The sequence below is a fragment of the Penicillium pulvis genome (genome assembly GCF_028828015.1).
Source record: "Penicillium pulvis strain IBT 33274 chromosome Unknown scaffold_8_segment0_segment0, whole genome shotgun sequence".
NCBI lineage: Eukaryota > Fungi > Ascomycota > Eurotiomycetes > Eurotiales > Aspergillaceae > Penicillium > Penicillium pulvis.
The window spans coordinates 2,112,825-2,137,923 of record NW_026643080.1 but is presented as its reverse complement, the minus strand read 5'-3'; the positions used below and the strand labels follow the sequence as shown (position 1 = coordinate 2,137,923).

The following is a 25,099-nucleotide window of genomic DNA, read 5'->3' as shown; positions in this document are numbered from 1 at the left end:
TTGATAGGATGCATCGAATTGTACATAAAGAAAATAGAAACCCAATATACGCAATCTACCAGTATCGGACTTGCCTTCTTATAAAAGGGGTGGAAAAGCATGAACACACGAAAAAGAAGAGTTGTAGTGCTGTCTTGGTGTAGAGAATGAGCTGGATACAGAAGCGTGCACGGGCCACATATTAATTAGTCGCGCGTTTTCGACGCGTTCTCCCGCTCCCGCATTTTCGAAAGTCCACACCACCACTATTATAATTCTCAGTTGAGTTATACGCATCTCAAAATGGCCCTCCTCGTTGATAAGCTGCGACCAAAGACACTCGATGCGCTCACATACCACCCTGAGCTCTCGGATCGCCTCCGATCCTTGGTAACTACGCCCTCCACTCGCAAGGTTAGCAGGAGCTAATCTAAGGCGAATCGAACTACAGGCTCAAAGCGGCGATTTCCCTCATTTGCTAGTGTACGGCCCATCAGGAGCCGGCAAGAAGACACGCATTATCGCAACACTAAAAGAACTTTATGGCCCTGGTGTTGAAAAGATCAAGATCGACGCTCGAGTATTTCAAACAACAAGCAATCGCAAGCTAGAGTTTAACATAGTCTCCTCCGTCTACCATCTCGAGATCACACCCGCCGATGTCGGAAACTACGATCGTGTTGTCATTCAAGAATTGCTCAAGGAGGTTGCGCAGACGCAGCAGGTGGATCTTTCGGCGAAGCAGCGCTTCAAGGTGGTGGTGATCAACGAAGCTGATCACCTTACCCGTGATGCCCAGGCTGCTCTGCGTCGCACTATGGAGAAATACAGCCCTAACTTGCGGTTGATTCTCCTCGCCAACAGTACCTCTAATATCATCGCACCCATTCGTTCCCGTACCCTGCTGGTCAGGGTTGCAGCGCCCACGGAAGAAGAAATCTGCTCTGTGCTTCGTACTGCCGCGAAGAGAGAAGGCTGGAATGAGGCTGATGGATTGAACAAGCGAATCGCGCGGGATAGCGGGCGGAACCTCCGACGTGCGTTATTGATGTTTGAGTCTATCTATGCACAGAAGTAAGTGATGGATTATATATTTGTTATTGTGGATCATGGATCAGAAAAAGAGATTGACGAATTTGGCTCTCCAGTGAGAAAGTCACAGACAAAAGTCCCATCCCGCCGCCCGACTGGGAAGCGCTGATCTCTGTTGTTGCGGATGAGATTCTTGCTGAACGCTCGCCGGCTCGGCTGTTGCAAGTCCGTGCCCGTCTCTATGATCTCTTGACACATTGCATTCCCCCTTCGACTGTTCTCAAGGTATGTCTTTGGATTGAAGGCACTTATGCACTGCTGTTGACTAAAGGATACCCTAGACCTTGACTTTCAAGCTTGTTGCGAAGGTCGATGATGCGCTCAAAGCCGACGTGATCAAGTGGTCTGCATTCTACGAGCATCGGATTAGACTAGGAAGTGTAAGTACTCCACTTGAGAACCCCTGCTTTGATACCAGCGCTAATACCCATGCCAATGCAGAAAGTTATTTTCCATCTCGAAGCTTTCGTAGCCAAGTTCATGCGCATTTACGAGAGGTTAGTAACAAAGCTCAAAGCTCATAGATCATGCTAATCATTATCTAGTTATTTGATGGGTATGGACTTCTAGATTTCAGGACTGGAATTAACTTTCCAATGCATGAATGATGATTGTACAATACCAGAACAAGTCGCCAGTTCTCAAGGACATCGACACCCAACAATACGTGAAGAATATCAGTGGGTCCGTAAAATGACAGGACTGTTTCTTCACTTTGATTTTTTCGGCGCATGAAGGCATTTTGATAATCTTTTGAAGGGAACATGGCGTTTTGAGCTTCCATTTGCCCATGTGTGAATTATCATCCATCTGATAGTGACAGATCAAATACAAACGAAGTGGAATACGTGGGTGGTGCTATTTTACGAGAAACATATAGCGTTTGGCTCAATATAGTATTGTAGGCCGTCCAAGGTTGCTCTAAATATCTACGTCATCACATCCACGGATATAGTCATCGGACCGACTCCCCAAACCTGTATATAGACGTAAATCTGTCTTTCCCCGCATATCGAAACACAATACAAAATCACCTTCGAAGGTTTCTTTGAAATATTATATACGATCTCCACCTTATCTACACAATGTCCGATCCGAGACTGGTTGACATGGAGCCTGGTGGCGAGAGCACCCAGTACGATCTTCCGCGTGCATTGCACCCACTACGATCTGACAGCACTGACCTGTCGACAGATATGAATCAATCCGAGAATTTATGGTCACGCCTGCAAAGCAGACTGGTCAATTGGGAGGTCAGCTGGATCTGTGGACATTTGCAAGTGTGGTAGGGCTATCCAGATGGCTAACTCTTATCTAGTAGGCCAGCCGCACACCAAAAGTATAACGACAGCCATCGTGGATGGAACAGAGACCCCTGCCTCTGGAGACGAAGAAAAACAAGCGCAGAGACTAGGAATGGGCAACATTAAGCCCAATAAGGGTAGGTGAAAGAACAGAAAGATATCCTTCTCTAAACTCCTAATATAACAAAAATCTGCCGGAAGGCCGTGAGTCAACGGCCGCGAAAGACGTGGACGAAGCTGACAATAATGTACAGAAGATATGAATTTCGACAACGCAGAGGATGCAGCCGCCGCGAAGACCAGGAGACAACAGGGGTATGGGCCCGGCTCCGGGGTCGGGGCTTAGTTCAACATGTGAGATAGTGACTGGGCACACTATGTCGGGGTAGTGTTTGGGAACGCGCAACCGTTTATTCGGAGGGGGAGGTGCTGGAGGAAGTGGTTTTGGGCGGGTCTGCGGTCTCGTTGGTACCGAGCGGGGGGTTCCTGCGTGCCCGCTTAAGAGATTCGAGGGTCACGCCGTTACCGAGCTTGGTGATACCAACTACGGGAGGGTCGTCCTTCTTGACGAACTCCCAAAGGCCTATGGAGAAATTTGATTAGTTACCCGTGTCACTCGTACCAGAGATATGGCAGATTGTAATTTGGAATTGAAACTCACCAGGCAACTTGTGGCCAGCCAATCTGAACGCCTCGCGGGCAACCTTCTCGTGCAAATCTCCCTTCACCTCGAATACAACACGGCTAACGGGCAACCGGACAGTCCAGTAGTCGAATTTACCCTTACCCTTACCCATACGCTGCTCGTTACCCTTGGTGTACACACCAATGTTGGCGCTCACGCGCTTGTACAGCTTATAGTTCATTCCTCTCAACCGACGCTTGATGGTCTCCTCTGCGATCTTAAGAGCCGAAGCGGGCATCCGACGGTCGTGGTCCTTCATGCGAATTCCGTAGTCTCCCCACACGACTGTCGTTCCTCGTGTGGATCCACCGGTCGCGACATGGGGACGGCCCTTAGGCGACTTGGATTTCTCGGCAAACTTCGGGGTAAGCCAGTCCAAGGCCGGGGATGTGTTAGAGAAGGTTCGTGCCAGGGAGAAGGGCGCTAGAGATGCCGACGACAGGCCTGGATAATCACAACGGTCAGTTTCAAGCAACGGGGAGGCATTGCAGGTGGCGGAGAAAATTTCGTACATGTTGGGCGAAGGCCTGCCACTAAAGGCCCAGCAAACATCTTGATCTGAGGGCCCATTGTGATCAACGGAGGGTAACGATATCGAAAGTCAATGGGGTCCTCAACGCAAGATCTCAAGCACAATTCGATGGCCCGGATGCACTAGGCCCAATAGGGAAGAAGTGGAGGTCACGTGCTTGTCGTGTTCCTTACGTGAGCAAATCACGTCTCACGTCGCGCGTTGATTGCCTAGCTCCGATTGCTGCCTCGAGTACGCCGTTGGTTTATTTCATCCTCGGGGTCATCGTGGTTCTCTAGTGAATATTTCCATATTCTCTTAGGGTGTACAATACCAACTATGCCGTCTGACATTAGGAGCTTTTTTGGCGGGAAGCCACCGCAAAGCTCCGCTGAGTCGCCAAAACCTGCGAAGAAAGAGGTATGCTATCACCCTTTCTACATTCAATGCGGTCGCCTGTCGACGATCTGGGCCTAAATAGCGCTTCTCAATATATTGAGACCTTATAGCTGACTTGACCGCCTGCAGGACCCATCTGCAACAAGAAAAAGACGTATGGCACCTTCGTCACTTTCACATACTCCCCCGACCTAATCATACCATAGGTAGTAGAAAGGTGGTGGATGACAGCGATGACGAGGAAGAAGTCCCGCCTGTGAAGGCTACAACCCCGAAAGCAAAGCCCAAGAGCCAACCGTAAGCTCCCCCGCTACTCCGGTGGTCAAGCTCGTGACTTTTCTGACCTTAATCTTACAGGAAGCCCGAAGAAACGAAAGGAGAACCCACAACGACCTCAGATTACTTTGCTTCCAGCAAGAAGCGGGGAAGACAGGCCAAGACTGAACAACCCGTCGCCAAAAATGAAACACAGGATGACAAAACGACGACAGGCGAGTCTCCAGTGAAACTACCGAAGAGAGATTCTAGCAAGAAAGCCACAACTATTGTCGACGATGATGAAGGGCTCGGTGGCGATGATGTATTTGCCACGGAGTATAAAAGACGCGGAAAGGGTGATGATGATTATGTTGAAGGAGGGGACAGCGACGATGACGATGACGCTTTCGAAGTCCCGGAAGCCAAACCATCAACTGTATCCAAGCGCACTCAGAAGAAACAGCCAACATACAAAGAGGATGACGACGACGACGACTTTGAGGTAATGGAAGTTAAACCACCGGCTGCATCCAAGCGCACCAAGAAGAAGCAGCCAACCTATGATGAGGACGACGATGTTGTGATGGATGAACTCCCAGCACCTGCCTCCAAAGCAGCTCAACCGGGTCGCAAGCGCAAGTCAGAGGCTCTAATTGACAAGGACGAGGGTGGCAATTTCGAGGACGCTAAAAAGCCCGCATCTCGATCCAAGGCGTCCAAGGGATCCGATTCGCCAGCCGCGAAGAAACCTAAAGCAACTCCGAAGAAAAAAGAGGAGGTGCCGGAAAACAAGGAGATCCAAGATATCTTCGATAGCATCCCAACAGTCCGGCCTCCAACTCCCCCCCCAAGACGATGGCGAGAAGAAGAAATGGAAATTTGGTGAGCAACGCTCCCGCACTCCACCAACAACCGGGACCAAAGATATTCCCGTTGGCGCAGAAAATTGTCTCGCAGGGTTGGCCTTTGTTTTCACTGGTGTGCAGGAAACTCTCGGTCGAGAAGAGGGCCAGGAGCTAGTCAAGAGATATGGTGGCAAGGTGACTGGTGCGCCTAGCTCTAAAACCAGTTACGTTGTTCTTGGAAGTGACGCGGGTCCCTCGAAACTCAAGACAATTGCTAAACACAACTTAAAAACAATTAGCGAAGATGGACTTTTCGAGTTGATCCGCCGCCTGCCCGCTAATGGTGGTTCAGGAAAAGCTGCTGCGCAGTATGAGGCCAAACAGAAAGCCGAAGAAAACAAGATCCAACAAATGGCCAAGGAGATCGACGCAGAGGAAAAGAAGAAGGCGGAGGAGAAAAAGAAGCAGGCTGCTGCTACCAGCAATGCTCCTAACGCAAGCGCTCCACCCGCTTCGAAGGGTCCTCCCGTCGATGACCAGCTTTGGACCACCAAGTATGCACCAACATCTACTTCGATGATCTGTGGAAATAAGGCTGCCGTTGAGAAGATACAAAACTGGTTGCGCAATTGGCGCAAGAGTGCAAAGATGAACTTCAAAAATGCCGGCAAAGACGGCTCCGGAGTCTACCGCACGATCATGATTCACGGTCCACCTGGCATTGGCAAAACCACGGCTGCGCACATGGTCGCCAAGCTAGAGGGATACGATGTCATTGAATCCAATGCTAGTGATACACGAAGTAAGAAACTCGTTGAGAATGGCACTTTGGGTGTCCTTGATACTACATCTCTCCAAGGCTACTTTGCTGGAGACGGAAAGAACGTGGACAGTAACAAGAAGAATGTCTGCTTGATCATGGATGAGGTTGACGGTATGTCCGCCGGTGACCGCGGTGGAGTCGGTGCGCTTGCAGCCATTGCGAAGAAGACCAGCGTTCCACTCATTTTAATTTGCAACGAACGGAAACAACCGAAGATGAAGCCTTTTGACTTTGTCACGTTTGATGTTCCATTCAGACGCCCCACGGTCGAGCAGATTCGAGCCAGGTTATCCACAATTTGCTTCCGTGAGAAGCTGAAGATCCCACCTCCGGTCTTGGATAGCCTCATTGAAGGTACACATGCCGATATTCGACAGGTCATCAACATGCTCTCTACTGCCAAGCTGGACCAGGAGAGTCTCAGCTTCGACAAGGGTAAGGAGATGTCAAAGGCATGGGAAAAGCACATCATTCTCAAACCCTGGGATATTGTCAGCAAGATTCTCAGCGCCCAGATGTTCTCACCCAGCTCCACTTCTACACTGAACGACAAAATCGAGCTTTACTTCAACGACCATGAATTCAGTTATCTGATGCTTCAGGAGAACTACCTGAAGACCCGACCTACTCTAGCCGGAAATTACCACGACAGAGAGAAGAATTTGAAGCTTCTTGAGCTTGCAGACAATGCGGCTTCGAGTATCAGTGAGGGTGATTTGGTGGATCGCATGATTCATGGAACCCAACAGCAGTGGAGTCTCATGCCTACTCATGCTGTTTTCAGTTTTGTCCGACCAGCTAGTTTCCAGTTCGGAAACATGACCGAGAGGGCATCATTTGCCGGCTGGTTGGGTCAGAACAGTAAACAAGGTATGTCCTGCTTTGTATTTATTTCCAGCATAACAGCGCTAATCATTTTATCTAGGAAAATTGTCACGATTCGTCAAGGAGATACAAGGTCACATGCGTCTTCGTACATCTGGAAACCGTGATGAGATCCGCCAGCAATACATGCCCCTTCTCTGGGATAAAACTATCCGTCGTATGATGGATGAAGGCAAAGATAGCGTCGAGGACATCATTGATTTTATGGACTCTTACTACTTGACGCGCGACGACTTCGATTCAATGCTTGAACTTGGACTCGGGCCAATGGATCAGTCAAATGTCAAATTGGAGACACAGACCAAATCTACCTTCACGCGTCTGTATAATTCACGCTCCCACCCGATGCCTTTCATGAAGGCCAGCAACGTCGTTGCGCCTGCCAAAAAGGGTCCCAAGGAGAAGCCCGATATTGAAGATGCTCTTGAGGAGTCCGATGAAGAGGAGGTTGTCGAGGAAGTCAAGGATGAAGACGAGGAACTCGATCTCAAGAAAGACAAGTATGTCAGCCAACCTAAGAAGAAGGCGGCCAAGGGTGCTGCGAAGGGCAAGAAGACCACCAAGAAGGCAGCGAACGATGACTTCATTGACGATGACGAAGAGAAGCCTAAGAAGGCCCGGAAGAGTAGGGCCAAGGCCAAGGATTAATAAGCTGTCTCTTTCCATGTATCATATCTTGTGTTTTTTTCCAACAAGGAAGCGCTGTCCGCTGTTCATTTTTCATTTCATTGACGAGCATGAACTCACGTTCATAACTTGAGTTCTACCAGAGATTAATGTCATCCCGCAAAGTCCGTTTTGTGAAAGAAATTTGACTAAATTCCGTTCCCATGAATTCGGCATGCACCTTCTAACCAATCTATTTCACTGAAATCTTAACGCCTTTCTTTGTTTTAGCAGGACCTTTCAATATGTGCTCGCTCCTGGTTATCTCTTTACTTGCTGCCCTTAACCTGAGATTCGGGCACGGCTACTGTGGGAGCGGGGGCTTTCTCGCTATTCGACACAGGATCAACATTCTTCTTCCCCAACGCATGAATACCCCGATGCTTAGCCGCCCACTTCTTGCCTTCCTCCTGTAGTCTCGCATCATCGTCACGTTTAAGGCTGGTGCTGCGGACGAAGAAGATGGTTACGAAGAAGGAGACGCAGCAGCATGCAACCATAAAGTAGTAGATGTTGCGAATCCCATGGCCTGGAAAGGTTAATACATTACGCCTCGTGTAGCAAGGAAGAGAGAGAACATACTATAGGCTCGAATGGCTGCTGACTTTTGTGCTGCGGTAATGTCCAATGATCCCGAGCTGATTTGCGTGGGATCGGAGATGATCTTGGATAGGACCGCGGAGGATACCGTGGATGATAACTCAGTCCTTCGGAAAGAACCAACGTCAGTTCAATTGTCCTTCTGAAACTTGAGACCCAGCTTTCTCAGGCATGTCGCGTGAAACTTACCGGACAGTGTTATTCAGAATCGCACCACAGGCAGATAAAGCTATAGTTCCACCCAACAAACGCAGAAAGTTTCTGGTGGCAGTAGCAACAGCCATCTCCTTCCGTTGAACATTGGCCTGGATAGCAACCAGATTTGTCTGAAGCGTCTGACCAGACCCGATTCCACTGAGAATCTGATATCCGACTAGTCGTCCGAGAGATGTTGTTGGTGAGATCGTGGAAAGCAGACCACATGCAACAGCCCAGATGGCAAAGCCTGCCCACATATTGATGGTGTAGTTCCCTGTCTTGGAGACAAGGAAGCCGGAGGTAAATGACACGACGCATTGAGTCACAACTAGTGGGAGGAGTAGCACACCGGATCTGATTGGGGAGGCCGAGTAGACGACTTGGAAGAATTGGGGGAGCTATATCTGATCAGTAAATTGACGGTATATGTGACGAGGGTGTTTTTACGTAGTATAAATTGGCATAGAACATGAAACCAGTGAAAAATGCACCGCACAATGCACCAGCGACTGTTGCATTCTTGAAGATATGCACTATAATAGTGTCAGTTTTCCATAGCAAATGGCACAGGGACAATTTCACGTACTCGGGATGAGTGGTAATTTTGCAAATTTTATTTCCACTAGAATGAAGAGGGCCAAGAACACAATACCAAGGACAAGAGGAGCGATGACTCCAGCCGAGTTCCAGGCGTACTTAGTGCCTCCCCTAGAGCTATGTCAGTGTTGAACGCATACATATTAGAAGGGTTCACTCACCAGGAAATTGGTAGCAATATCAAAACAGCCGCGATAAGCATCGTAAGACATCCCAGATAATCAATCTGCTTGAATCTGACCATCATATCTCCTTTGACTCTCTTCAGAGGTAGGACTAGCAAGACAACGAGAATAGAAATGCTAGTCAAGGGAATGTTGATGTACTGTATACCCCTAGAAGTTAGTATCAATTCCTATATCAAGCACATGAAGACTTACGAAGCACCATCGCCAAGAGACCTTCTCGGTGAAAAGACCACCGACAAGAGGACCAATGGAGTTGGACAGAGCAACAACCACACCGATGACACCTTGATAGGTACCTCGCTTCTCCAAAGAAACAACGTCAGACACAGTGATCATGACTGATGTGAGAATGCCACCACCACCGACTCCCGCGATTGCGCCTACGCAATTGGTGTCAGTTTAAAAGAACATGTATAAGGAAGGGAAAGTTCCAAAAAAAAAAAAAAAAAATAGACATACGGAATACAATGAGCATGATCATACTCGTGGATACCGCGGACAAAATAGACCCAAATAAGAAAAAGGCCATACTGGTAAGAAGAATGATCTTCCGGCCAAAGATATCGGACAGACGCCCATATAGCGGTTGGCATGCTGTAGATGTGAGAAGGTACGATGTTCCAACCCATGACTCAACTGATGCATCATGAAAAACACGTCCAAGAGTTGGAAGAGCGGTGGACACACTATGGTTCAAATAAGCATGTAAGTCTTCCTTCAAGCCAAGTAAGATCTTACATAGTTTGATCAAGAAGCGCGCCTAGAAAGTAGGTGTCACGTCAGCGCTGGTAATACATAGTAGAGCGTTTAGGTTCTTACAGAATAAAGCACAACTCAGACCCACAAAAACAATTAGCAGTTGTTTCACGGGCAACAAATTCGTCTGGTCTTGCAATTTGATCTTCTCATTGACAGGATTGTCACTGGCAAGTTGTTGTGCCTCGACATGGTCTGATTTATCTCCACGATCGGCTTCATTTGCGGGGGAATGTGGTTCTAGAATGCCGGTTTGCCGAGGTGGCACTGGAGAAGAACGCCCATCCATATTTTAAGCGGGGCGCCGAGACCTAGATTCGATGACCGTCTGGGGTAATATCAATCAGAAGTGACTTTTTCGGAGGTGAACTTGAGTATGGACAATGGTCTATTATATATTTATTCGACAACGAAGAGTGAAATAGACCCCGCGTGATATAAAGACGGTGAAGAGTTGAGAAGAGATTTTCTTGCAGATAACAAGCTTGGAAGATAGCATCGGATTTAGATCCGGCGAATTCATCGATCTTGTTTTGACGGTTAATCGGCATTTTCCTGCTCTGCTCCACTCTAGGAAATCATCGCCGAACCGCATGCGTCTCTGCATAAGCGATATCTCCGGGAAGCTCGCTTTGTCAAAGAATGCAGTATACTAGGGTCTGATTTGAGCACGTGCTTTAGGCTATTTTCTCGCCAGTGAATTCTGGTTATCCCTTGCGCTGGAATTCAAGCTTCGGTCATAAAGAGGGAAAAGGTGCTTTATCTCCATAACTGCGAAATCATTACCAGAGTCACTCTTCGGAGTTCTCGCTTACACATCTGTCTTTATCAACGCCTTTTGAGGTATTGCGCTTCTATAAGCGAGCGTTTAATTTAATATAGCTGCATTCTTTCATTAGGACCAAAAGCTCCCGACTATCTCCCCTAGAGTTGGAATAACCATGCGCTCCTTTACTACCCGTGGCCTATCTTTCTCCCCAGAACCATCATTATTGATTTTTTGGATAAAAAATATCGAGATTTAAAGACATCTGAAATTAACGTAGCATGAAAGTTAATAGAGTCAGGCGCTACTCTAGTAGCATAGACAATATTAAAGATAGAAGCATCTACTCTCCAACCTCTCTGTCCATATCCCACTGCACCCACTTCATGACTCGCCAGCTCAAAGTCTTCTCACGAATAATTTTCCCCCAGAAGAACAATGGGATCCAGAAAACAAGAACTCCACCACAAATTGCAGCCATCTCTCCATAGGCCACATTATAGCCATGAATATCCACCCAGGGGTTCGTGTAAAATCCAAGCAAGAAACCAAAGGCAGACTTAAATGCCAGCTGGGTAACAACGATCTCTCCAGCGATGGGACGGTAGCTGTCAATTGTGTAGACTAGCGAGACATTGGTAGCCTGGGTGATAGTAAAGTTGACTAAAAGATGTTAGAATACGACCCACAAATCCATGCCTGCATGAAGGAGACGGGAAAAACTTACTAAGACCAATACCAATGGTAGGAACGATCCAGTGCATCTTCCACTTAATACCACAGCCATACAAAGCCAACGCAAGAGGACCAGTAATGACACTAATCATCATGGCAGGAAGACGCATCTCCGGCTCACGAATACCATTGTTCCGACGTGTGAACACATCAGCAACCCAATCGGAAAGATGTCCACCAAGCATAATACCAAAGATACATCCGATAATAGCAGAAACGAAGCAAAGACCAGACTGCCATGCCGCGAACCCGTATGTGTCGGAGAATGCGGTTGCGACGTTGGAGGTGATGGCTGTGATGAATCCAATAGTGACCGACATCACAAGGGTAGCCCAGAGCACAGGTGGGAGGATCAAAAGCCCAACAGGTCGGATCGTCATTTGCCACAGGGACTCGTCCGTGTATTTTCCATGATATAGCTTCAAGCCCTGAAGCCAACCCCGGTTTTTATCCGTCTCTTGAGTGAGGACTTCTTCCTGGACCTCGGAAACTGCTTTTTCGCCCTCTCCCGGCGTACTGCGACGGATGCGCTGACCGGAAGGTGACAGTGTGGTAATGCTGTCGGACATAGCTGGGGCTCTGATATAGGCTGTCTCGGGGAAAGTTGCATACACGATGAGGGTAATGGCACCGATCAGGGCGATTGCGACATAGTAGATATAGCGCCATGGATGGAACTTGACGATAAATCCATCAACAATGGCGCCGGAAGCGACACCGAAGTTCAGGGAGGCATTGTAGAGACTGAATAAATGTCAGACAGATGTTCCACGCATAGTTTCTCTCAAGGCTCTTACGCTGTGATAGCTCCACGCTCGTGCAAGAAGAAAATATCGGCAATTGTAATAGGGGCAAGACACTCTCCTGCTCCAGCTGCAATGCCCATGATGATTCTTGCGACGAGGAAATTCGCATACTGCTTGGCGACGGCACACCAGATGGCTGTGATGAAATAAATGGTGAAGGAGGTCACATAGACGGCTCGGCGTCCGTACTTGTTAATCAAAGGCATCCAGAGCAGATTACCCAAGCCCTGGAAGAGGGCCGTGCAATTGAAGAAGTAGGCTGTTTTGGCAATCGCGCTTGAGATACCCGTTGTTTTCCAGTCGGGAAAGAAGTCCTCTGCGGTTTGAACGATTGCCAGTGTAGGACCAGCAGCAAGGAAATTGCAAAGAACCATGGCGAGACATACTGCAATGGCAGTGTATAGCTTGAACCATCGTGGCCTAGAAATCATCAGAGAGACTCAAACGGACAAGACGCGAATTTTGTTTACCAATTAAGTGGGTCTTTCGGATCCGATGAAGGTGTAGGAACTAGGATGACCTCGTTGGTCTCGGAATCTCGCAGACGAAGATGACCAAGGGTCTTGGTCTGCGGTCCCTTCTCGTCGTGCTCGGAGAAGCCCTTCTCATAACGCTCTTTCACTTGTGTATGTGCCATGGCAGGAGATGTCCGTTAAGTGACTGGCGATCATCACCAAACATGGGGCTTGTTGTGGTATATAAACAATCTTTCAGCTCGATATAGTGCATCCTAGTATATTTGTGCGGGGCCCCACATAATCTGGGGAAGCTGTTGAGGTCCACTTCCCGGGGCGTGGAGGACACTGCTATCTGGTTGGCAAGTGTTTGATGGCTCAGCCAATCACAGTAATGGCTGGTACGCCAGTCAAAGTGGCCCGCTGATCTTTCTCCTCAGGGATTGTCAGGTGAAGGTACTAGCCCCAGCTTAGTTTGTAGCCGTGCTAACCCCTCGAACCTGCCAAGGATCATTTTCCATGGCTAGATTGGCATTCTTTCCGAGTGCAAATAGCTAAAATTGATCTTCAATGCGCATACTATCTGTCAGGAAACCAAGAGAAGCACACTGCAGACTTGCAAGTTGCATAGTGAGGGGGTATTTGCAAATGGGTCGATCATTCTTAGACTGGGCCACCAGGTGTTCGAGGAAGTGGAGGACAACTCCCGATATTGCGTAGGCAGAACGCCGGGTGGCGGACATTGTCCAATCAATGGAATCGTGGGTTACCACCAATGCGTACTGTCCTTCATTTGAATTTTCCTTGGTTCGTATGGTCCAGCAGTCGGGATCCCGAAGGACCAAATGTGTACGAAGAGGGTAGATGAGGGGTACTCTAGGGAAGAAGCAGATTGTAATTATGGTCCATGTTGATTTTCGAGAGATATGGGAGTCTATGTGGGGAGGATGAACTACCCTGAGGTATCAACTCAGATATTCCATTATGTACCCTACCCCGTTATTCAGTCTTGGCATCCTTCCTGTTCCCCAGCCTTTTCTCGCCTTTCGGCGCATTTCGCTTTCTCAAGCTCCCGGTCTGCTTTTTTCTTCAAGCTCTGCTTTCCTCCACCCAGCAGCAAATCTCCACTGTACAAGCGGGCCACCCAATGCGAACAATTGAATACCAGCACATATCGTGAAGGTCACTCCAACTCCAACTGCATCGATGAGTGGCATGACAAAACTCGTGCCTCCAGCAGCGAACAAGCATCGAGCGAGATTAATACTGGCACTAGCTGCCGCACTCTTTTCATGGTAAATATCCACGAGATAGGTCATGATAACGGATTGCATAGATACGACCGTCCATCCCGTAATGAAGGTTGAAATGATTGGGACCGCAATATGGACTGAGTACTGGATGGTCCAGCCAAACAAAATCAGAGAGAGACATTGCAGCACAGCAAAGACAGGGATGAGTCGGAGACGAGCCTTTTCGAGAGGGAAGTCCTCTTGCTCAGTCGTACGGAGCCCATCCATACATACTTCAATATTCGCAGCTGATCGAGCTTCAAACTCAGCCTTAATTCTCCGATAGTCCATGTCGAGTATTCTGCCGGTGATCAATGTCCCAACCATTGACCCAACTCCGTTGGCGATGAAGGTCAGGCCGATTTGTGTCTCGCGCAAGCCGTATCGATTTTTGAAAAGAGACGACATAGCGGTGATGCTCATCTGCCACACCGCATAATAGATTGCGAGGAATACGATGATAGGGGCAGCATGCTTGCGTATAAGGATACAAAATGGGCCAGTGAGATCTATTCGCTTCTTCTCACCAGGCGGTGGTGTTGTATCCTGATCCCATTCAACTTTTGTAGTTTTGTGGTAGAAATTGAGCGGATATTCAGCCATCCAGTTCGAAGGAACCCGACTTCCATTTGCGACCACTGACCGCAGAGTCTCCGGAAGTAGAGCTAGCAATGCCAAAAAGAAAACGCCGCTGTATATGACCAAGAGCCAAAATATTGCTCTCCACCCCAGAGTTCCCGCTAATGCACCTCCAATCACTGGGCCTGCGGCAACTGGGACAAGCAATCCCGCTTGGAAAATACCCATGAAACCTCCACGCTCTGCACGGGTAGTAATATCACCAATGACGCCAGATCCAATAGCAATCGTGCTAGCACTACCAGCACTCTGAAGGCATCGTAGAACAATCAAAGTGGCATAATTCTTTGCTTCTGCCAGACCGATGCAAGCGCCGAGGAAGACGATAAATGTGCCAGCATACGCAATCCGACGCCCTTTGACGTCTGAGATAGGACCCCAAAGATTTGGTGCAATGCCTTGAAATATCAGATAAGAGGTAACAGTCAGGTTGATTTGCTCTGTGGAGACGTTCATGTCCCCCGCGATGGTCGGTAGAGCGGGAAAGTAGATATTTGAAGCGAAGCCGGAGACTACTAGCAATTAGGGACAGATAACAATAAGTATGAGTTTGTTGGAACTTACAAGTTGCAGCAGTGGATACAAGGGCAATAATGAGCCATTTTTGCCTTTTATCAAAAATGCTGTAGGGCGCTTCTGGAGACGAGGCCGGTGACTTTGTAGCCGGAGCATCGGTCTGCATACCGGATTTTATTGACATGTGTGCTTCCAGAAAGATTGAAGACTAGTACGAGCGTGGGTGAATAAGTTGTCACCAGATTAATGATTTACTTAATGCCAGAGTCTTATCCGATGGATCAACAGACGTTCTTTATACCCATGGGTTGCATGAAATATGTGGAGGCGACCGGAGTTGAGCATATAGTACTTTCGGAGTTGAGGTTCTCAACTCCGTCAACTCCACACTTCCAGAAACTGCGACATTTCATACAAGAATGCCATCCTCCATAGAGTTCCTAGGGAACGCGCCAACTTTTTTTTCACTTTGCCGCCCTTGCATTACCCGCCGTGCGTGCAGGATGTTACAGCGTAAAGCATAGTCCCAAACTCATCGATTTCTTCTAACCAGTGATCCACTCTTCTGCTTCTTTTTGCAATATCAGGTGCATCCATATCAGGGGGAACCGGCCACAACTCATCAATAGTGAGGCTTTTGTCTGTCCATTCCGCGAGGTGAATATTGTATTCTCGTTCCCACTCACTCCGAGATCGAGCGTGCCAAAGAGGCTTGCTAGCAGAAGAAGGGAGACCAAGTAGTTCTGTCGCGAGGAAAGTAGGAAGAGCTTCCTGGGTAGAGAGGACACTGTCGAAGAGATACATCACGTATAATGTTCTCCGTTTTGTCTCGGTAACAATCCATTCCTCCCATCTAGGGCGTGTGTGATCTTGATCAGCCACGCACATAAGGCCTTGTTTAGACGAAAGGTGTGCAAGAGTCTGTAGGTTCATCATAGCGGGGCGAAGTTGATTTTGTGGTCCTTGATGGAGTTTGAAGAACAATGCAAGGCAATAAATGAGATATGCTTGAAACGCACCCAGTAGCGAAAGCTCATTATAGCTCTCATGACATTCCATGATGTTTTCCATCTCTCTTTGAAGGACCATCACAGCAGTGACTTCGCTTCCCGGTAGAGGGTTTTCGCATATCTTAATCAAACTTAAGCATGTTTTCAAAGGCGAGCTAGCCGTTTGTTCCGATATTTGTGCGGAGTGGACGAACGGTAAAGTCCCATGGCCACGAGCTGCAACGGCTGCGTAAGACTTCAGTATTTGGGAGATAAAACTAGAAACGCCGGAAGGATACTGCTTTATCTTCTGTCCGGGAACTGGAATGTAAGGGTTCATCCAGCGAGTCGTAATTTCGTCGGTATTGATAGGGCAGAAAAGCTCAAGATTTGAAAAGTCAAGTTCGGCCTTCTTGAAGGATATTGGGTTTAAAGTGTGTGTATTTGATGATGCAGTACGAGTATGTTCGCGCTGCCCCACAGGCTGTGCCCATGGTTCAGTCCAAGCTTCTGAGTGGCTGTCTGATGGCAGTCCACAGAAGCTTGGTACCAGTGAACCGGGTATAGAATCCGGCCTTTGCGGGCTTGGCCCGCCCTGGCTTGGGCTCCTCTCTTTCGAGGAGCACGTTTGGGGATAAACACATGGGACCTTGCGCTTTGCACATCTTGAACACCCCGTAGCTTTTCGATCGCACTTGGCTTTTGCCACTGAACAGTGCTGGCAGGCCTTTTGCCGAGAAGTGGCATACCTCGAGGTCTTCATGTCGACGTTCGACCCAGGTCTTCTCGGCAGGGTGGACTTCTCCTAGCATTCGAGTGTACTAGCCAGGTGGGGGCAGAGGAATTGAGCAATCAGTTCTGTTCAACTTGATACCTAGTGCGTCGACCCTGGGACCTTGGGAAGGACGTGTATAGTTGATATGTGGGTGCACATGTGGGAAAAGGGTTAGGAGGGATGACCAATTCCCTAGATGACTTGAGCTCAAAGAACATCGGTCCTGAGGTCTCCGATTTTGATATTTCATGAGGCGTCATTATCTTAACAAGTGGCTCCCGTTGAAATTTACTATCGAGGCTGAAGGGATAGATACTTTACGTAGGTAATTCATGTTAACCGTGCCTTGCCGTTCTAATGGCATTGGTTACTATGGTCGGACACGGATAAATATAAACAAGCAGCGCAAGCCCTGGATGAAATTTGACATACTTTAGAAGTATTCTTCATTCAATGAAGTACATAATTTGTATATGCTCAATGATATGCTCAAAATACAAATTAATATCAATTACACGTCCAAGTGCACATAAAGTAAAAAAGAGTATACAGAGTGTGGTCACTGGGCGGGGAAATGATCTGCGGAGAACCGCCACCGATCAACTTGATCAACTTGACTTGACCCTCCACTCCATGCACTCCGCGTTTACAACGTTTCAACGTGCCAACTTTCTATTCCTCAGGCTGGCCCTGCTCAGGAATCCCTTCTCTTTCTGAAAGCGTATGCTTCTTTTATGCAGCACGTGCCCTCTGTGAGCATGCCGTGTCAGCTTTAAAGCACTTCCGTTGCGGTTGAGATCCATCACTCGACCTCATCGACTGGGTTGTGCATTTTTCGCTTGGTACTAGACCTGTCTCAAGGGCTCCGAGAAAATGTCTCTCCTTCACAATGAAGAGTAGGTTGACTGTCAAGGCGTTGTCCTTATCTCCCTCCCCTCGGTACGATGTGCGCTGACCTAACCGACACAGCTTCACTATCTGGCAATTACGATCTTCCTACCTTACCACAATCAAAGACGGCATTGGAGACCGATTGATAAATGTCAACAACTCCGTCCTCAATACCCCTGGATTTCGCGCCGCGGGCTGGTCGACCGCATCCACCAACAATAATGCCAGCAGCGCATCCTCACTCAAACGTACCTACTCCCCGCCCATTCCTACCACGGCAGCAGTCTCCTCAGAATACTACCGGCTTGCGGTACGAGATGCGAATGCCGCACGGGATGAGCTCCAAGGCCTTGGTTTGGAGGACGGCGAGGAAGACGAAGGTGGCATGGTCACTGGGAAGAGCACCGTGGATATCACAGCCAGACGGCATCAAGATCGAGCCGCGAAGAAGAAGCAACGACGAGAACGTCAACAGGAAGTCCAGCGACAAGCGGTTGCGGAAGACGATGATAGCAGTGACCTGAGCGACAGTGATGATGATGGGGACAATCTACGACGGTTAGTGTACCACTGTTTGTTGACCGTGTGCATACACCTCTAACTCGAGATACAGGTCTACCGATCAAATTGATTTCCCAAAGATGCCCATTCGCCGAGAGCGATCGGATTCTTCCCCTATTCGGTCGGGAGAACAACACGAGCGATCCGAGCTCATGATCCCCGCAACCCAGAACGATACGAACCATCACCGAGCAGGGTCCCTGGGGACGTCTGTCAAGAGTCAAGGACGCCGGCCGCGGCGTGATACCGCTACAAGTAGTGAGCTATCAACGGATAACGAGGTTGATCCTCAAGGGTACAGGCCGGGGCAGGTTCAGTTCTCGACCACCAATGAAGTGATGGAGCGGCCCCGTAGACGGCGAGAGAGGACTGGTAGCCGCGGGGCGGAAAGTTTGGCCCTCGAGGACTTGCAAGAGCAAGACGAGGATTCCGGGGCCGAGTCGGTGGGATCAGCTCTCTCCTCCGAATTTGATGCTACGGCCGGGTCTGGCTCACTGCTACTGGCTGGTGTGGGCATTAGCAGTGCCTTGGATTCATCTTCCCCGGTGGCCCTCATGCATAAATTGCCGACCGGGACTGGCCCTCAGAGCAACTCTCCCAGAAAGTCGAAGACAGTTCCAACCCCCGGGCTACAGGATCTTCCACCACCACGACCTATCAGCACCGTGCAGCCTGTGAGCTTGCTGGCCCTGCAACTTAAGGCCCGGACACGCGCTCCAAGCAACCCGGTAGAGAAATTCATGGTGCTTTCTGGATCGGGACAGGCAGACCCATTGTACCTGAAAATCTACCTTCCATTTTCATCCGATCCTGATGAACCACTGGATCTACCACTCATGAGAGAATCCAAGCTCTCCGATCACCCTGCGCATGTTACCGTCGCCGAAGCGATTGGTCTAGCCCTTTGGAAGTACTCCGAAGACGCGCGACTTCCCACTCTAGAGCGCGAGAAACTGAATGTGAATCGCTGGGCATTGCGAATGGTTGACGATGGCGAAGTGGAGTATGATTTCCCGGCTCTTGGCCGCGCACTTCCCATGACGGACTTTACATCAAACAATAATCAAGCTGCGAAATCGCGAGGACGCTCACGTGGAAAACCATACGATGAGTTTGCACTAGTTGAAGCGTCCAAGGCTGAGTTCGAAGAGAACGAAAGACTATATCCTCAATACAGCCAGAGTCTAGGATCCGAGGAAAGTGAACCGGTGGCCGTGGTCCCAGGCGCCCAGCCCGTACCACAGATCAAACTCACACTTGGGCGTCAGAACCCAATCCTGGGTCAGCCGTTCTCATCGGCCCTCAATGACAACACATTGACTCCCGCGGATCGACCAGCAATTCCCGTATCGCATGCGACACCTCGTCTTGGAGTTACCAAGACCCTGAAGATTCGATTCCTCAACCTCGAAGGCTCGGCACACGTTATGACCTTGAACACAACCACCGATAGCTACATTGCGGAGATTCTAGACTCTGTATGCAAACGCTGGGGGCTGGATAAAGGAAATTACCTTCTAAAGGTTATGGGATCAAACACCGTTGCACCTCTCGATCGGACGGTGGAAGCTCTCGGAAATATAACCGAACTCGACCTTGTCAGGCGACGTTTCGGTGCAGGGCCCTCAGCATTTGGTGGTTCACCGGGCAGCTCGTCGCCGAACGCTCCACTTCAGGTGGACAACAACGCCGCCACTTCAGCTGTAGTAAAGAAGGGCAAGAAAGGTACCAATATGCTCCCGTCTTCTACTCAGAAGCAGGATCTGATTGGAGGTTACTACCGTCGGTACCATGTCTACCGCAAGCAACCCATGTCTTTCACCGCTTCCAATCATCGCATCCTCACATTCGATAACGACTACATGCATATTGTCCCTGGAGAAACAGGCAAGACTGCCTCCAATTCCAAGACTCGTTCCATCAACTTCAATGATGTGGTGGGTTGTAAAGTGAGTCGGCGGCACCCGAAGAGCTTCCGCGTTGTTGTTCTGCGTGGCAACGAAGCCAATGAGCAGAAGCGGTATGACTTTGAGGCTCGCAACGCCTTAGAAGCAGTTGAGATCGTGGACGAAATCAAGAAGAACATGGCGCAATATCGTGTTTGATTTTCTAGGGCTTACCTTTTACCCGAGGCTGGTTCTAGAACTGGCGTCATTGGGTATTTATGGGATGGTTGGGATTGGAGTTAGGTATTTATGATCGTCAAATCTTAGCATTTCGAAACTTTCAAACAACCCATTTAAATCACGCATACGATGGTTAGAGCCTCATGCATTCAACTTTCTTTAGTTTCAACTACTGTACCCAATCAGACCCGTCGGCCACGACAGGTGTTTCGGCCCCCTCGGATGGCTGTGGATCAGGTACATTGTCTGAGCTTACCCGTGTCAATCTAGGCAGCTCCGTTAGAACAGATAAATTCCCTACTGCCCTGTCATGGCCAGCCCTGTAAACACCCGAGGTCATCAAACCTCTGAGACAACATATCAGCTTTACAAATGGGGTCTCCCAAACCCACACTAGAGGCATTGACAAAGTCTCAACCCACCCCAGAGCTCTTCTACGAATCGCTTAACCCAAACGGCTCAGAAACCATTTTACTAATTCACGGCGCCTGCGGCAACCATAAAGAATGGAACAACGTCGCACCAGACCTAGTCCAAAAAGGCTACCACGTCCTCCTCCCGGACCTTCCAGCGCACGGCAACTCAAAAATCCAACCCTTTAACATAAAGTATGCCACAGACCTGATTATCAACTTGATAGCCACCCAAGCCAGACAAAGCCGCGCTCATGTAGTAGGCCTAAGCCTGGGCGCGCACGTTGCAGCCTGTATAGCCGAGCACGCAAAACCAGGCACAATACTATCCGTCATCGCATCGGGGTACAACACCATCCCACAACCGCGCTTCGTTACGCCCTTGATAATACCACCTATATACGTGTTACATCATCTGCTTAATTTCGTGGCTTGTCCGCGAGGAGAGCTGGCGCAGTTGAAGAATGGGGATGCGGGGTATGGGCTGATGGCGGCGGTTGTGAGGGCTATTTTTGAGCCAAGGGTTATTGGGGAGATTCGGGTTAGACTTTTGGCTGTTTGTGCTGCTTCTCCCGGGTCATACTTGGCTAGGGATAAGATTGACTGTTCGAAGATGCTTCTTGGGTGTGTTGTTGGTGTGGATGGGAGTCGGGCTGTTTTACATCGCGGTGTTAGACATGCGTGGCATATAGAGGAGCCGGTGTTGTTCGCGGAGATGATTCTGGCTTGGGTTAGAGAGGAGAAGCTGGATGATGCATTTGAGGATATCAAGTAAATATAGATGCGAGATGGTTTCTTCTACTCTATAATGGCGTATGTAAATAAATAAAGTTGATCGCTTTGTATAGATGCGCGATAAGATAAGGATTCTGACTAATAATCTCCAACTTAGACGTCACTTCTACACATTTTCATGCCAGGCACGACACTCACTTAAATAAACCTCCCGGCATGGAGAGCACAGAGAGGGTCAACAGTCCTCCCATGGAGTCTATGGGCAATGACAACCCTCAAAAAGAACGAACTCAAACCCAACCCAACGGCAAATTCCGCTTCAAAAGCAGCAGCTCTCGCTCAAAACACTCCTCACGCAAGCGCCACCACAGCCCAAGCTCAAGCAAACCCAGAGAAAGGACTCACAAACGCCGCCCACCCCACCGTCCCTCAAGCCATGTCCAAGACAACCCAGATTCACAATCCCGCTCCCTCTCCCCCGGCGCCGCATTTCGCGAATCCCTCTTCGACGCAATGGGCGACGATGAAGGCGCCGCATACTGGGAAGGAGTATATGGCCAACCAATCCACACCTACGCGGTCCCCGAAAAAGAAGGACCAAATGGCGAACTTGAGCAGATGAATGAAGAGGAGTACGCTGCGTACGTTCGCGCACGGATGTGGGAGCGCACACGCGAGGGCATGCTAGATGCACAGGCGAAGTGGCGCGAGGAGCAACGGAAGAAGAAGAGTCGTGACCGTGGACGAGCAGAGGATGCGGAGCGGAGATCTTTTGAGCGGGCGATGGAGGATAGTCTGAGGCGGGGGGCGGAGCGGAAGAAGAGGAAGAGGTGGGGGGAGGTATGGGAAAGTTATCTTTCGCGTTGGGAGGAGATTGGAAAGATTGTTAAGGAGGGGGAGAAGAAGGATGGGGAAGCGACTGCAACTACGACGAAACCTTTGCGGAATTTACTGTTTTGGCCTGTTGAGTCTGGGAAGAGGGTTGATGTTGCGCCGGCATCCGTGGAGGAGTTTATGCGACATGCGCCTGATTCCGCGGATTTGGGAGTTATTTTGAAGGCTGAGCGGGTGCGGTGGCATCCTGATAAGATTCAGCATCGGTACAGTGGGCTTGGGATTGACGATGTGGTTATGCGCAGTGTCACCGAGGTGTTTCAGATTGTGGATCGGATGTGGAATGAGGAGCGAGAGCGGAAGGGTTGATTTACAAGCTAATGACTGGAGTTGATTTCGCATGGCATGGCGTTTTATACAGATGATACCCAAAATTTTAGATTTGCTTTTACCAAGTTGCATAACAGTGAAAATCTTATCGTGACTGTATTCATTTCAAAGAACAGGAAGCTGCCTAAACAAAAACACGAATCAAGAGATAAACAGGCTATGCAAGACCAAGTCGTTCGATACAGACTGGGGCGACTTCATATTTAGGAAATTATGTATTCCAGTTTTCTTGTTTGATAACTGCGCTACAGCCATATAGGCCGTTAGATCAGAAGCGCGAGGAACGCGTCTTGGTCCGGTAAACAGTCCATCCGAAGTAAGCACCAGCAACGGCACCGAAGAAGAGGACAATCTTGAACAGGAACCAGGTCCAACTGCCGGTCTTCTTCTTAGGTCTGACGCTGGAATTGCGGCCACGACCACGTCCATTGTCCTTGTCCGAGCCACGGCTGCCGCCAGCGCTGTTACGACCAACGGAGTACAGGTTCTCGGCCTTGAGAGAGATGATATCGTGGTTGTCGCTCAATTCACCAGTCTCGGCGGAGAGACCCAGGTAAGCAACAGAGGGAATGGCGATGTTGGAGTCCTCGGCGTTGAGGTTGAAGCACTCGACCCACGTGTCCTCGGTCTTGTACTGAAGTTCCAGGGAGAGGGACTTGTCTTGGAAGTAGGTGAGACGGGCTTTGGTGGGAACGGGGGCGTTACGGAGACCGCGAGCCTAAATAGAGGAATCCGCATTAGCTAAAATGTACTTCCAACTGAGCATTGAAACTTCAAAATTAACTCACAGAGCATCCGGCAAGCTCGTTAGCCTTGCCGTCGTGCGCCTGGTCGTAGGTGGTCTCGCCGTCACCCATCATGGCCATGACGTACGGGAACGAGACACCGGGACGGTTGTTCTTGTAGGTATCAAAGAAGATGCCGAGACCCTCGAAACGGTCTGTAGAACCGAAGACAGGGCCCTGCGTGGCGCGCTGCTTGGTGAGCCAAAGCGCGAAGCCATCACCGTGCAAGTTGCCATTGCCGTGGATCTCGAATTCCAGTTCGATCTGGACAAAGTGTGAGCGATTTGTGTCCTCGTTCCATGACCTGTAGTACATCTAATGCCGCTGGCACTCACCTGCCAGTTTGTCGCCGTCAAAGGCACGCGGGAGTAGATCCATCCTTGCTGCGAGGGGCGGTCGGCTGTGAGACGGATGTATCTTGGAAAAAAGTCAGCACTGCACGTATCGCATCTACATTTTCACACGCAGGCAGTCTCACTTATCAGCCCGAATCACTGTATCTCCTCCGAAGTCGAACCAGCGGCTTTGGAAATCCGAATCGAGGTAGGGCTGTCGCGGATGTCAACAATGGCTGTCTGGGATCGCGTTTCTCGGCAACGCTTGTCATTGCAGCAAAAGCTGACGAGGAAGGTTTTAGGTATCATACCGAAGTGAGACTGTGGGTTCGGAGCTATAGTGGCGGGATCGTCAGTACCTCGGTTGCAAGACGGTGTAAACAGTGAAACGTACAGGAATGCTTTTGATATTGGGGTCATCGTAGGCATTGACAGGCACGGAGACCAGGCCAGCAAGGCACAGGAGAGAAGAAAGAGTCGGCAGACGCATATTGAAGTCGAATTATGGCCCAATTGGGAGAAGCTCAAGGATAGACCGGGGGTGGGATGGATGGGGCTGCGGTGTCACCAGGACCCGAGAACCCAGGGACGTTGAAACGAATAGAAAGAAAGAAAAGAAAACGGCGAGAGGCGTATAGAGAGAGCGAAAGCCGGAATGTGGTAAAGTTGGAAAAGACTAGAAGTTGGAAGGGACCGTATACGAGTGCGTGTACTTGAAGGCTAAGGTGTCCACTATGTAATTTGTGGCGCAGCGAACAGCCTCAGCCACACCGCCGATCCTGACGAAACGCCTTTCAAGGCTGGTTCTGAATAACTTCATCCAACTAGCAATTCAAGCAAACTCGAATAAGCCCAAGCCCCAACTTATTCATTCTTGCAAAACTCTCAGATTATATTTCGCTCAGAAATGGCATACCACCACTATTCGAACCAGAGTGCATGACAATAAATCTATGATTCGATGCATTCAAAGGATTTTTCGAACTGTAAACCATAATTGTTATCAAACACCCAAGTAGCCTTTTTGACATGGCTCTATTCGTCTAGATAGTGATTATATTGATTATCCCTTGCATTCACTACTGCCACAATTGATTTTATTTACCTGCTTGGAGTATGCAGGGGAAGATGCAGGGACTTGAAAGACTATGGATACGATATAATGCGACAATTTAGGTGCCTTGACGGTATGCACGAGGGTTGGAAACAGGTGTCTACTTGAAGCAAGAGCCTAATAAGGGAATCTGATATTTCTGCTATGAAGTGCTAA

The 25,099-nt window shown here is 49.2% G+C and overlaps 12 protein-coding genes across 12 annotated transcripts; 6 read left to right on the top strand and 6 right to left on the bottom strand.

Moving 5' to 3' along the window:
* The first annotated feature begins 240 nt into the window (after positions 1-240).
* On the top strand, positions 241-1,726 carry N7503_010221 (replication factor C subunit 5). Its single transcript, XM_057069767.1, has 6 exons — positions 241-369; positions 431-1,053; positions 1,128-1,296; positions 1,353-1,451; positions 1,513-1,568; positions 1,617-1,726. Exons 1-6 carry the CDS (start codon positions 283-285, stop codon positions 1,639-1,641), a joined length of 1,059 nt encoding a protein of 352 aa, XP_056916378.1. The 5' UTR covers positions 241-282; the 3' UTR covers positions 1,642-1,726.
* A 430-nt stretch (positions 1,727-2,156) lies between these two features.
* N7503_010220 (uncharacterized protein) lies at positions 2,157-2,721 on the top strand (the record flags this gene model as incomplete). The annotated part of the gene is made up of 4 exons (XM_057069766.1): positions 2,157-2,206; positions 2,266-2,324; positions 2,390-2,512; positions 2,630-2,721. 4 exons carry the CDS (start codon positions 2,157-2,159, stop codon positions 2,719-2,721), a joined length of 324 nt encoding a protein of 107 aa, XP_056916377.1.
* Positions 2,722-2,785: 64 nt separating this feature from the next.
* On the bottom strand, positions 2,786-3,630 carry N7503_010219 (mitochondrial 54S ribosomal protein uL16m; the record flags this gene model as incomplete). The annotated part of the gene is made up of 3 exons (XM_057069765.1): positions 2,786-2,958; positions 3,037-3,504; positions 3,573-3,630. The coding sequence occupies 3 exons, from the start codon at positions 3,628-3,630 to the stop codon at positions 2,786-2,788; spliced, it is 699 nt and encodes a 232-aa protein (XP_056916376.1).
* Positions 3,631-3,910: 280 nt separating this feature from the next.
* N7503_010218 (replication factor C subunit 1) lies at positions 3,911-7,429 on the top strand (the record flags this gene model as incomplete). Its single annotated transcript, XM_057069764.1, has 6 exons — positions 3,911-3,991; positions 4,100-4,124; positions 4,177-4,267; positions 4,328-5,006; positions 5,056-6,766; positions 6,822-7,429. 6 exons carry the CDS (start codon positions 3,911-3,913, stop codon positions 7,427-7,429), a joined length of 3,195 nt encoding a protein of 1,064 aa, XP_056916375.1.
* A 287-nt stretch (positions 7,430-7,716) lies between these two features.
* On the bottom strand, positions 7,717-10,075 carry N7503_010217 (MDR family MFS transporter; the record flags this gene model as incomplete). The annotated part of the gene is made up of 10 exons (XM_057069763.1): positions 7,717-7,976; positions 8,030-8,154; positions 8,237-8,643; positions 8,693-8,778; positions 8,832-8,953; positions 9,004-9,167; positions 9,223-9,410; positions 9,490-9,716; positions 9,769-9,790; positions 9,850-10,075. The coding sequence occupies 10 exons, from the start codon at positions 10,073-10,075 to the stop codon at positions 7,717-7,719; spliced, it is 1,827 nt and encodes a 608-aa protein (XP_056916374.1).
* Positions 10,076-10,895: 820 nt separating this feature from the next.
* On the bottom strand, positions 10,896-12,730 carry N7503_010216 (putative MFS transporter; the record flags this gene model as incomplete). The annotated part of the gene is made up of 4 exons (XM_057069762.1): positions 10,896-11,215; positions 11,280-12,031; positions 12,085-12,513; positions 12,564-12,730. The coding sequence occupies 4 exons, from the start codon at positions 12,728-12,730 to the stop codon at positions 10,896-10,898; spliced, it is 1,668 nt and encodes a 555-aa protein (XP_056916373.1).
* An 882-nt stretch (positions 12,731-13,612) lies between these two features.
* On the bottom strand, positions 13,613-15,161 carry N7503_010215 (putative MFS multidrug transporter; the record flags this gene model as incomplete). Its single annotated transcript, XM_057069761.1, has 2 exons — positions 13,613-14,994; positions 15,044-15,161. 2 exons carry the CDS (start codon positions 15,159-15,161, stop codon positions 13,613-13,615), a joined length of 1,500 nt encoding a protein of 499 aa, XP_056916372.1.
* A 317-nt stretch (positions 15,162-15,478) lies between these two features.
* N7503_010214 (uncharacterized protein) lies at positions 15,479-16,796 on the bottom strand (the record flags this gene model as incomplete). The annotated part of the gene is made up of 2 exons (XM_057069760.1): positions 15,479-16,468; positions 16,734-16,796. The coding sequence occupies 2 exons, from the start codon at positions 16,794-16,796 to the stop codon at positions 15,479-15,481; spliced, it is 1,053 nt and encodes a 350-aa protein (XP_056916371.1).
* Positions 16,797-17,632: 836 nt separating this feature from the next.
* On the top strand, positions 17,633-20,316 carry N7503_010213 (Sin1 family protein; the record flags this gene model as incomplete). The annotated part of the gene is made up of 3 exons (XM_057069759.1): positions 17,633-17,655; positions 17,729-18,208; positions 18,264-20,316. 3 exons carry the CDS (start codon positions 17,633-17,635, stop codon positions 20,314-20,316), a joined length of 2,556 nt encoding a protein of 851 aa, XP_056916370.1.
* Positions 20,317-20,709: 393 nt separating this feature from the next.
* On the top strand, positions 20,710-21,525 carry N7503_010212 (alpha/beta fold hydrolase; the record flags this gene model as incomplete). Its single annotated transcript, XM_057069758.1, has 1 exon — positions 20,710-21,525. The coding sequence occupies one exon, from the start codon at positions 20,710-20,712 to the stop codon at positions 21,523-21,525; it is 816 nt and encodes a 271-aa protein (XP_056916369.1).
* Positions 21,526-21,701: 176 nt separating this feature from the next.
* N7503_010211 (uncharacterized protein) lies at positions 21,702-22,688 on the top strand (the record flags this gene model as incomplete). Its single annotated transcript, XM_057069757.1, has 1 exon — positions 21,702-22,688. The coding sequence occupies one exon, from the start codon at positions 21,702-21,704 to the stop codon at positions 22,686-22,688; it is 987 nt and encodes a 328-aa protein (XP_056916368.1).
* A 289-nt stretch (positions 22,689-22,977) lies between these two features.
* Positions 22,978-24,319, bottom strand: N7503_010210 (legume-like lectin family protein; the record flags this gene model as incomplete). Its single annotated transcript, XM_057069756.1, has 6 exons — positions 22,978-23,427; positions 23,498-23,758; positions 23,830-23,911; positions 23,973-24,043; positions 24,141-24,164; positions 24,224-24,319. The coding sequence occupies 6 exons, from the start codon at positions 24,317-24,319 to the stop codon at positions 22,978-22,980; spliced, it is 984 nt and encodes a 327-aa protein (XP_056916367.1).
* Between the last annotated feature and the right edge of the window lie 780 nt (positions 24,320-25,099).

Bases quoted from the DNA above. Each gene is read 5' to 3' on its own strand.
- N7503_010221 (XM_057069767.1), top strand. From the start codon at position 283: ATGGCCCTCCTCGTTGATAAGCTGCGACCAAAGACACTCGATGCGCTC. The intron at 370-430 runs GTAACTACGCCC...ATCGAACTACAG, and splicing joins CGGATCGCCTCCGATCCTTG to GCTCAAAGCGGCGATTTCCC. The intron at 1,054-1,127 runs GTAAGTGATGGA...TTGGCTCTCCAG, and splicing joins GAGTCTATCTATGCACAGAA to TGAGAAAGTCACAGACAAAA.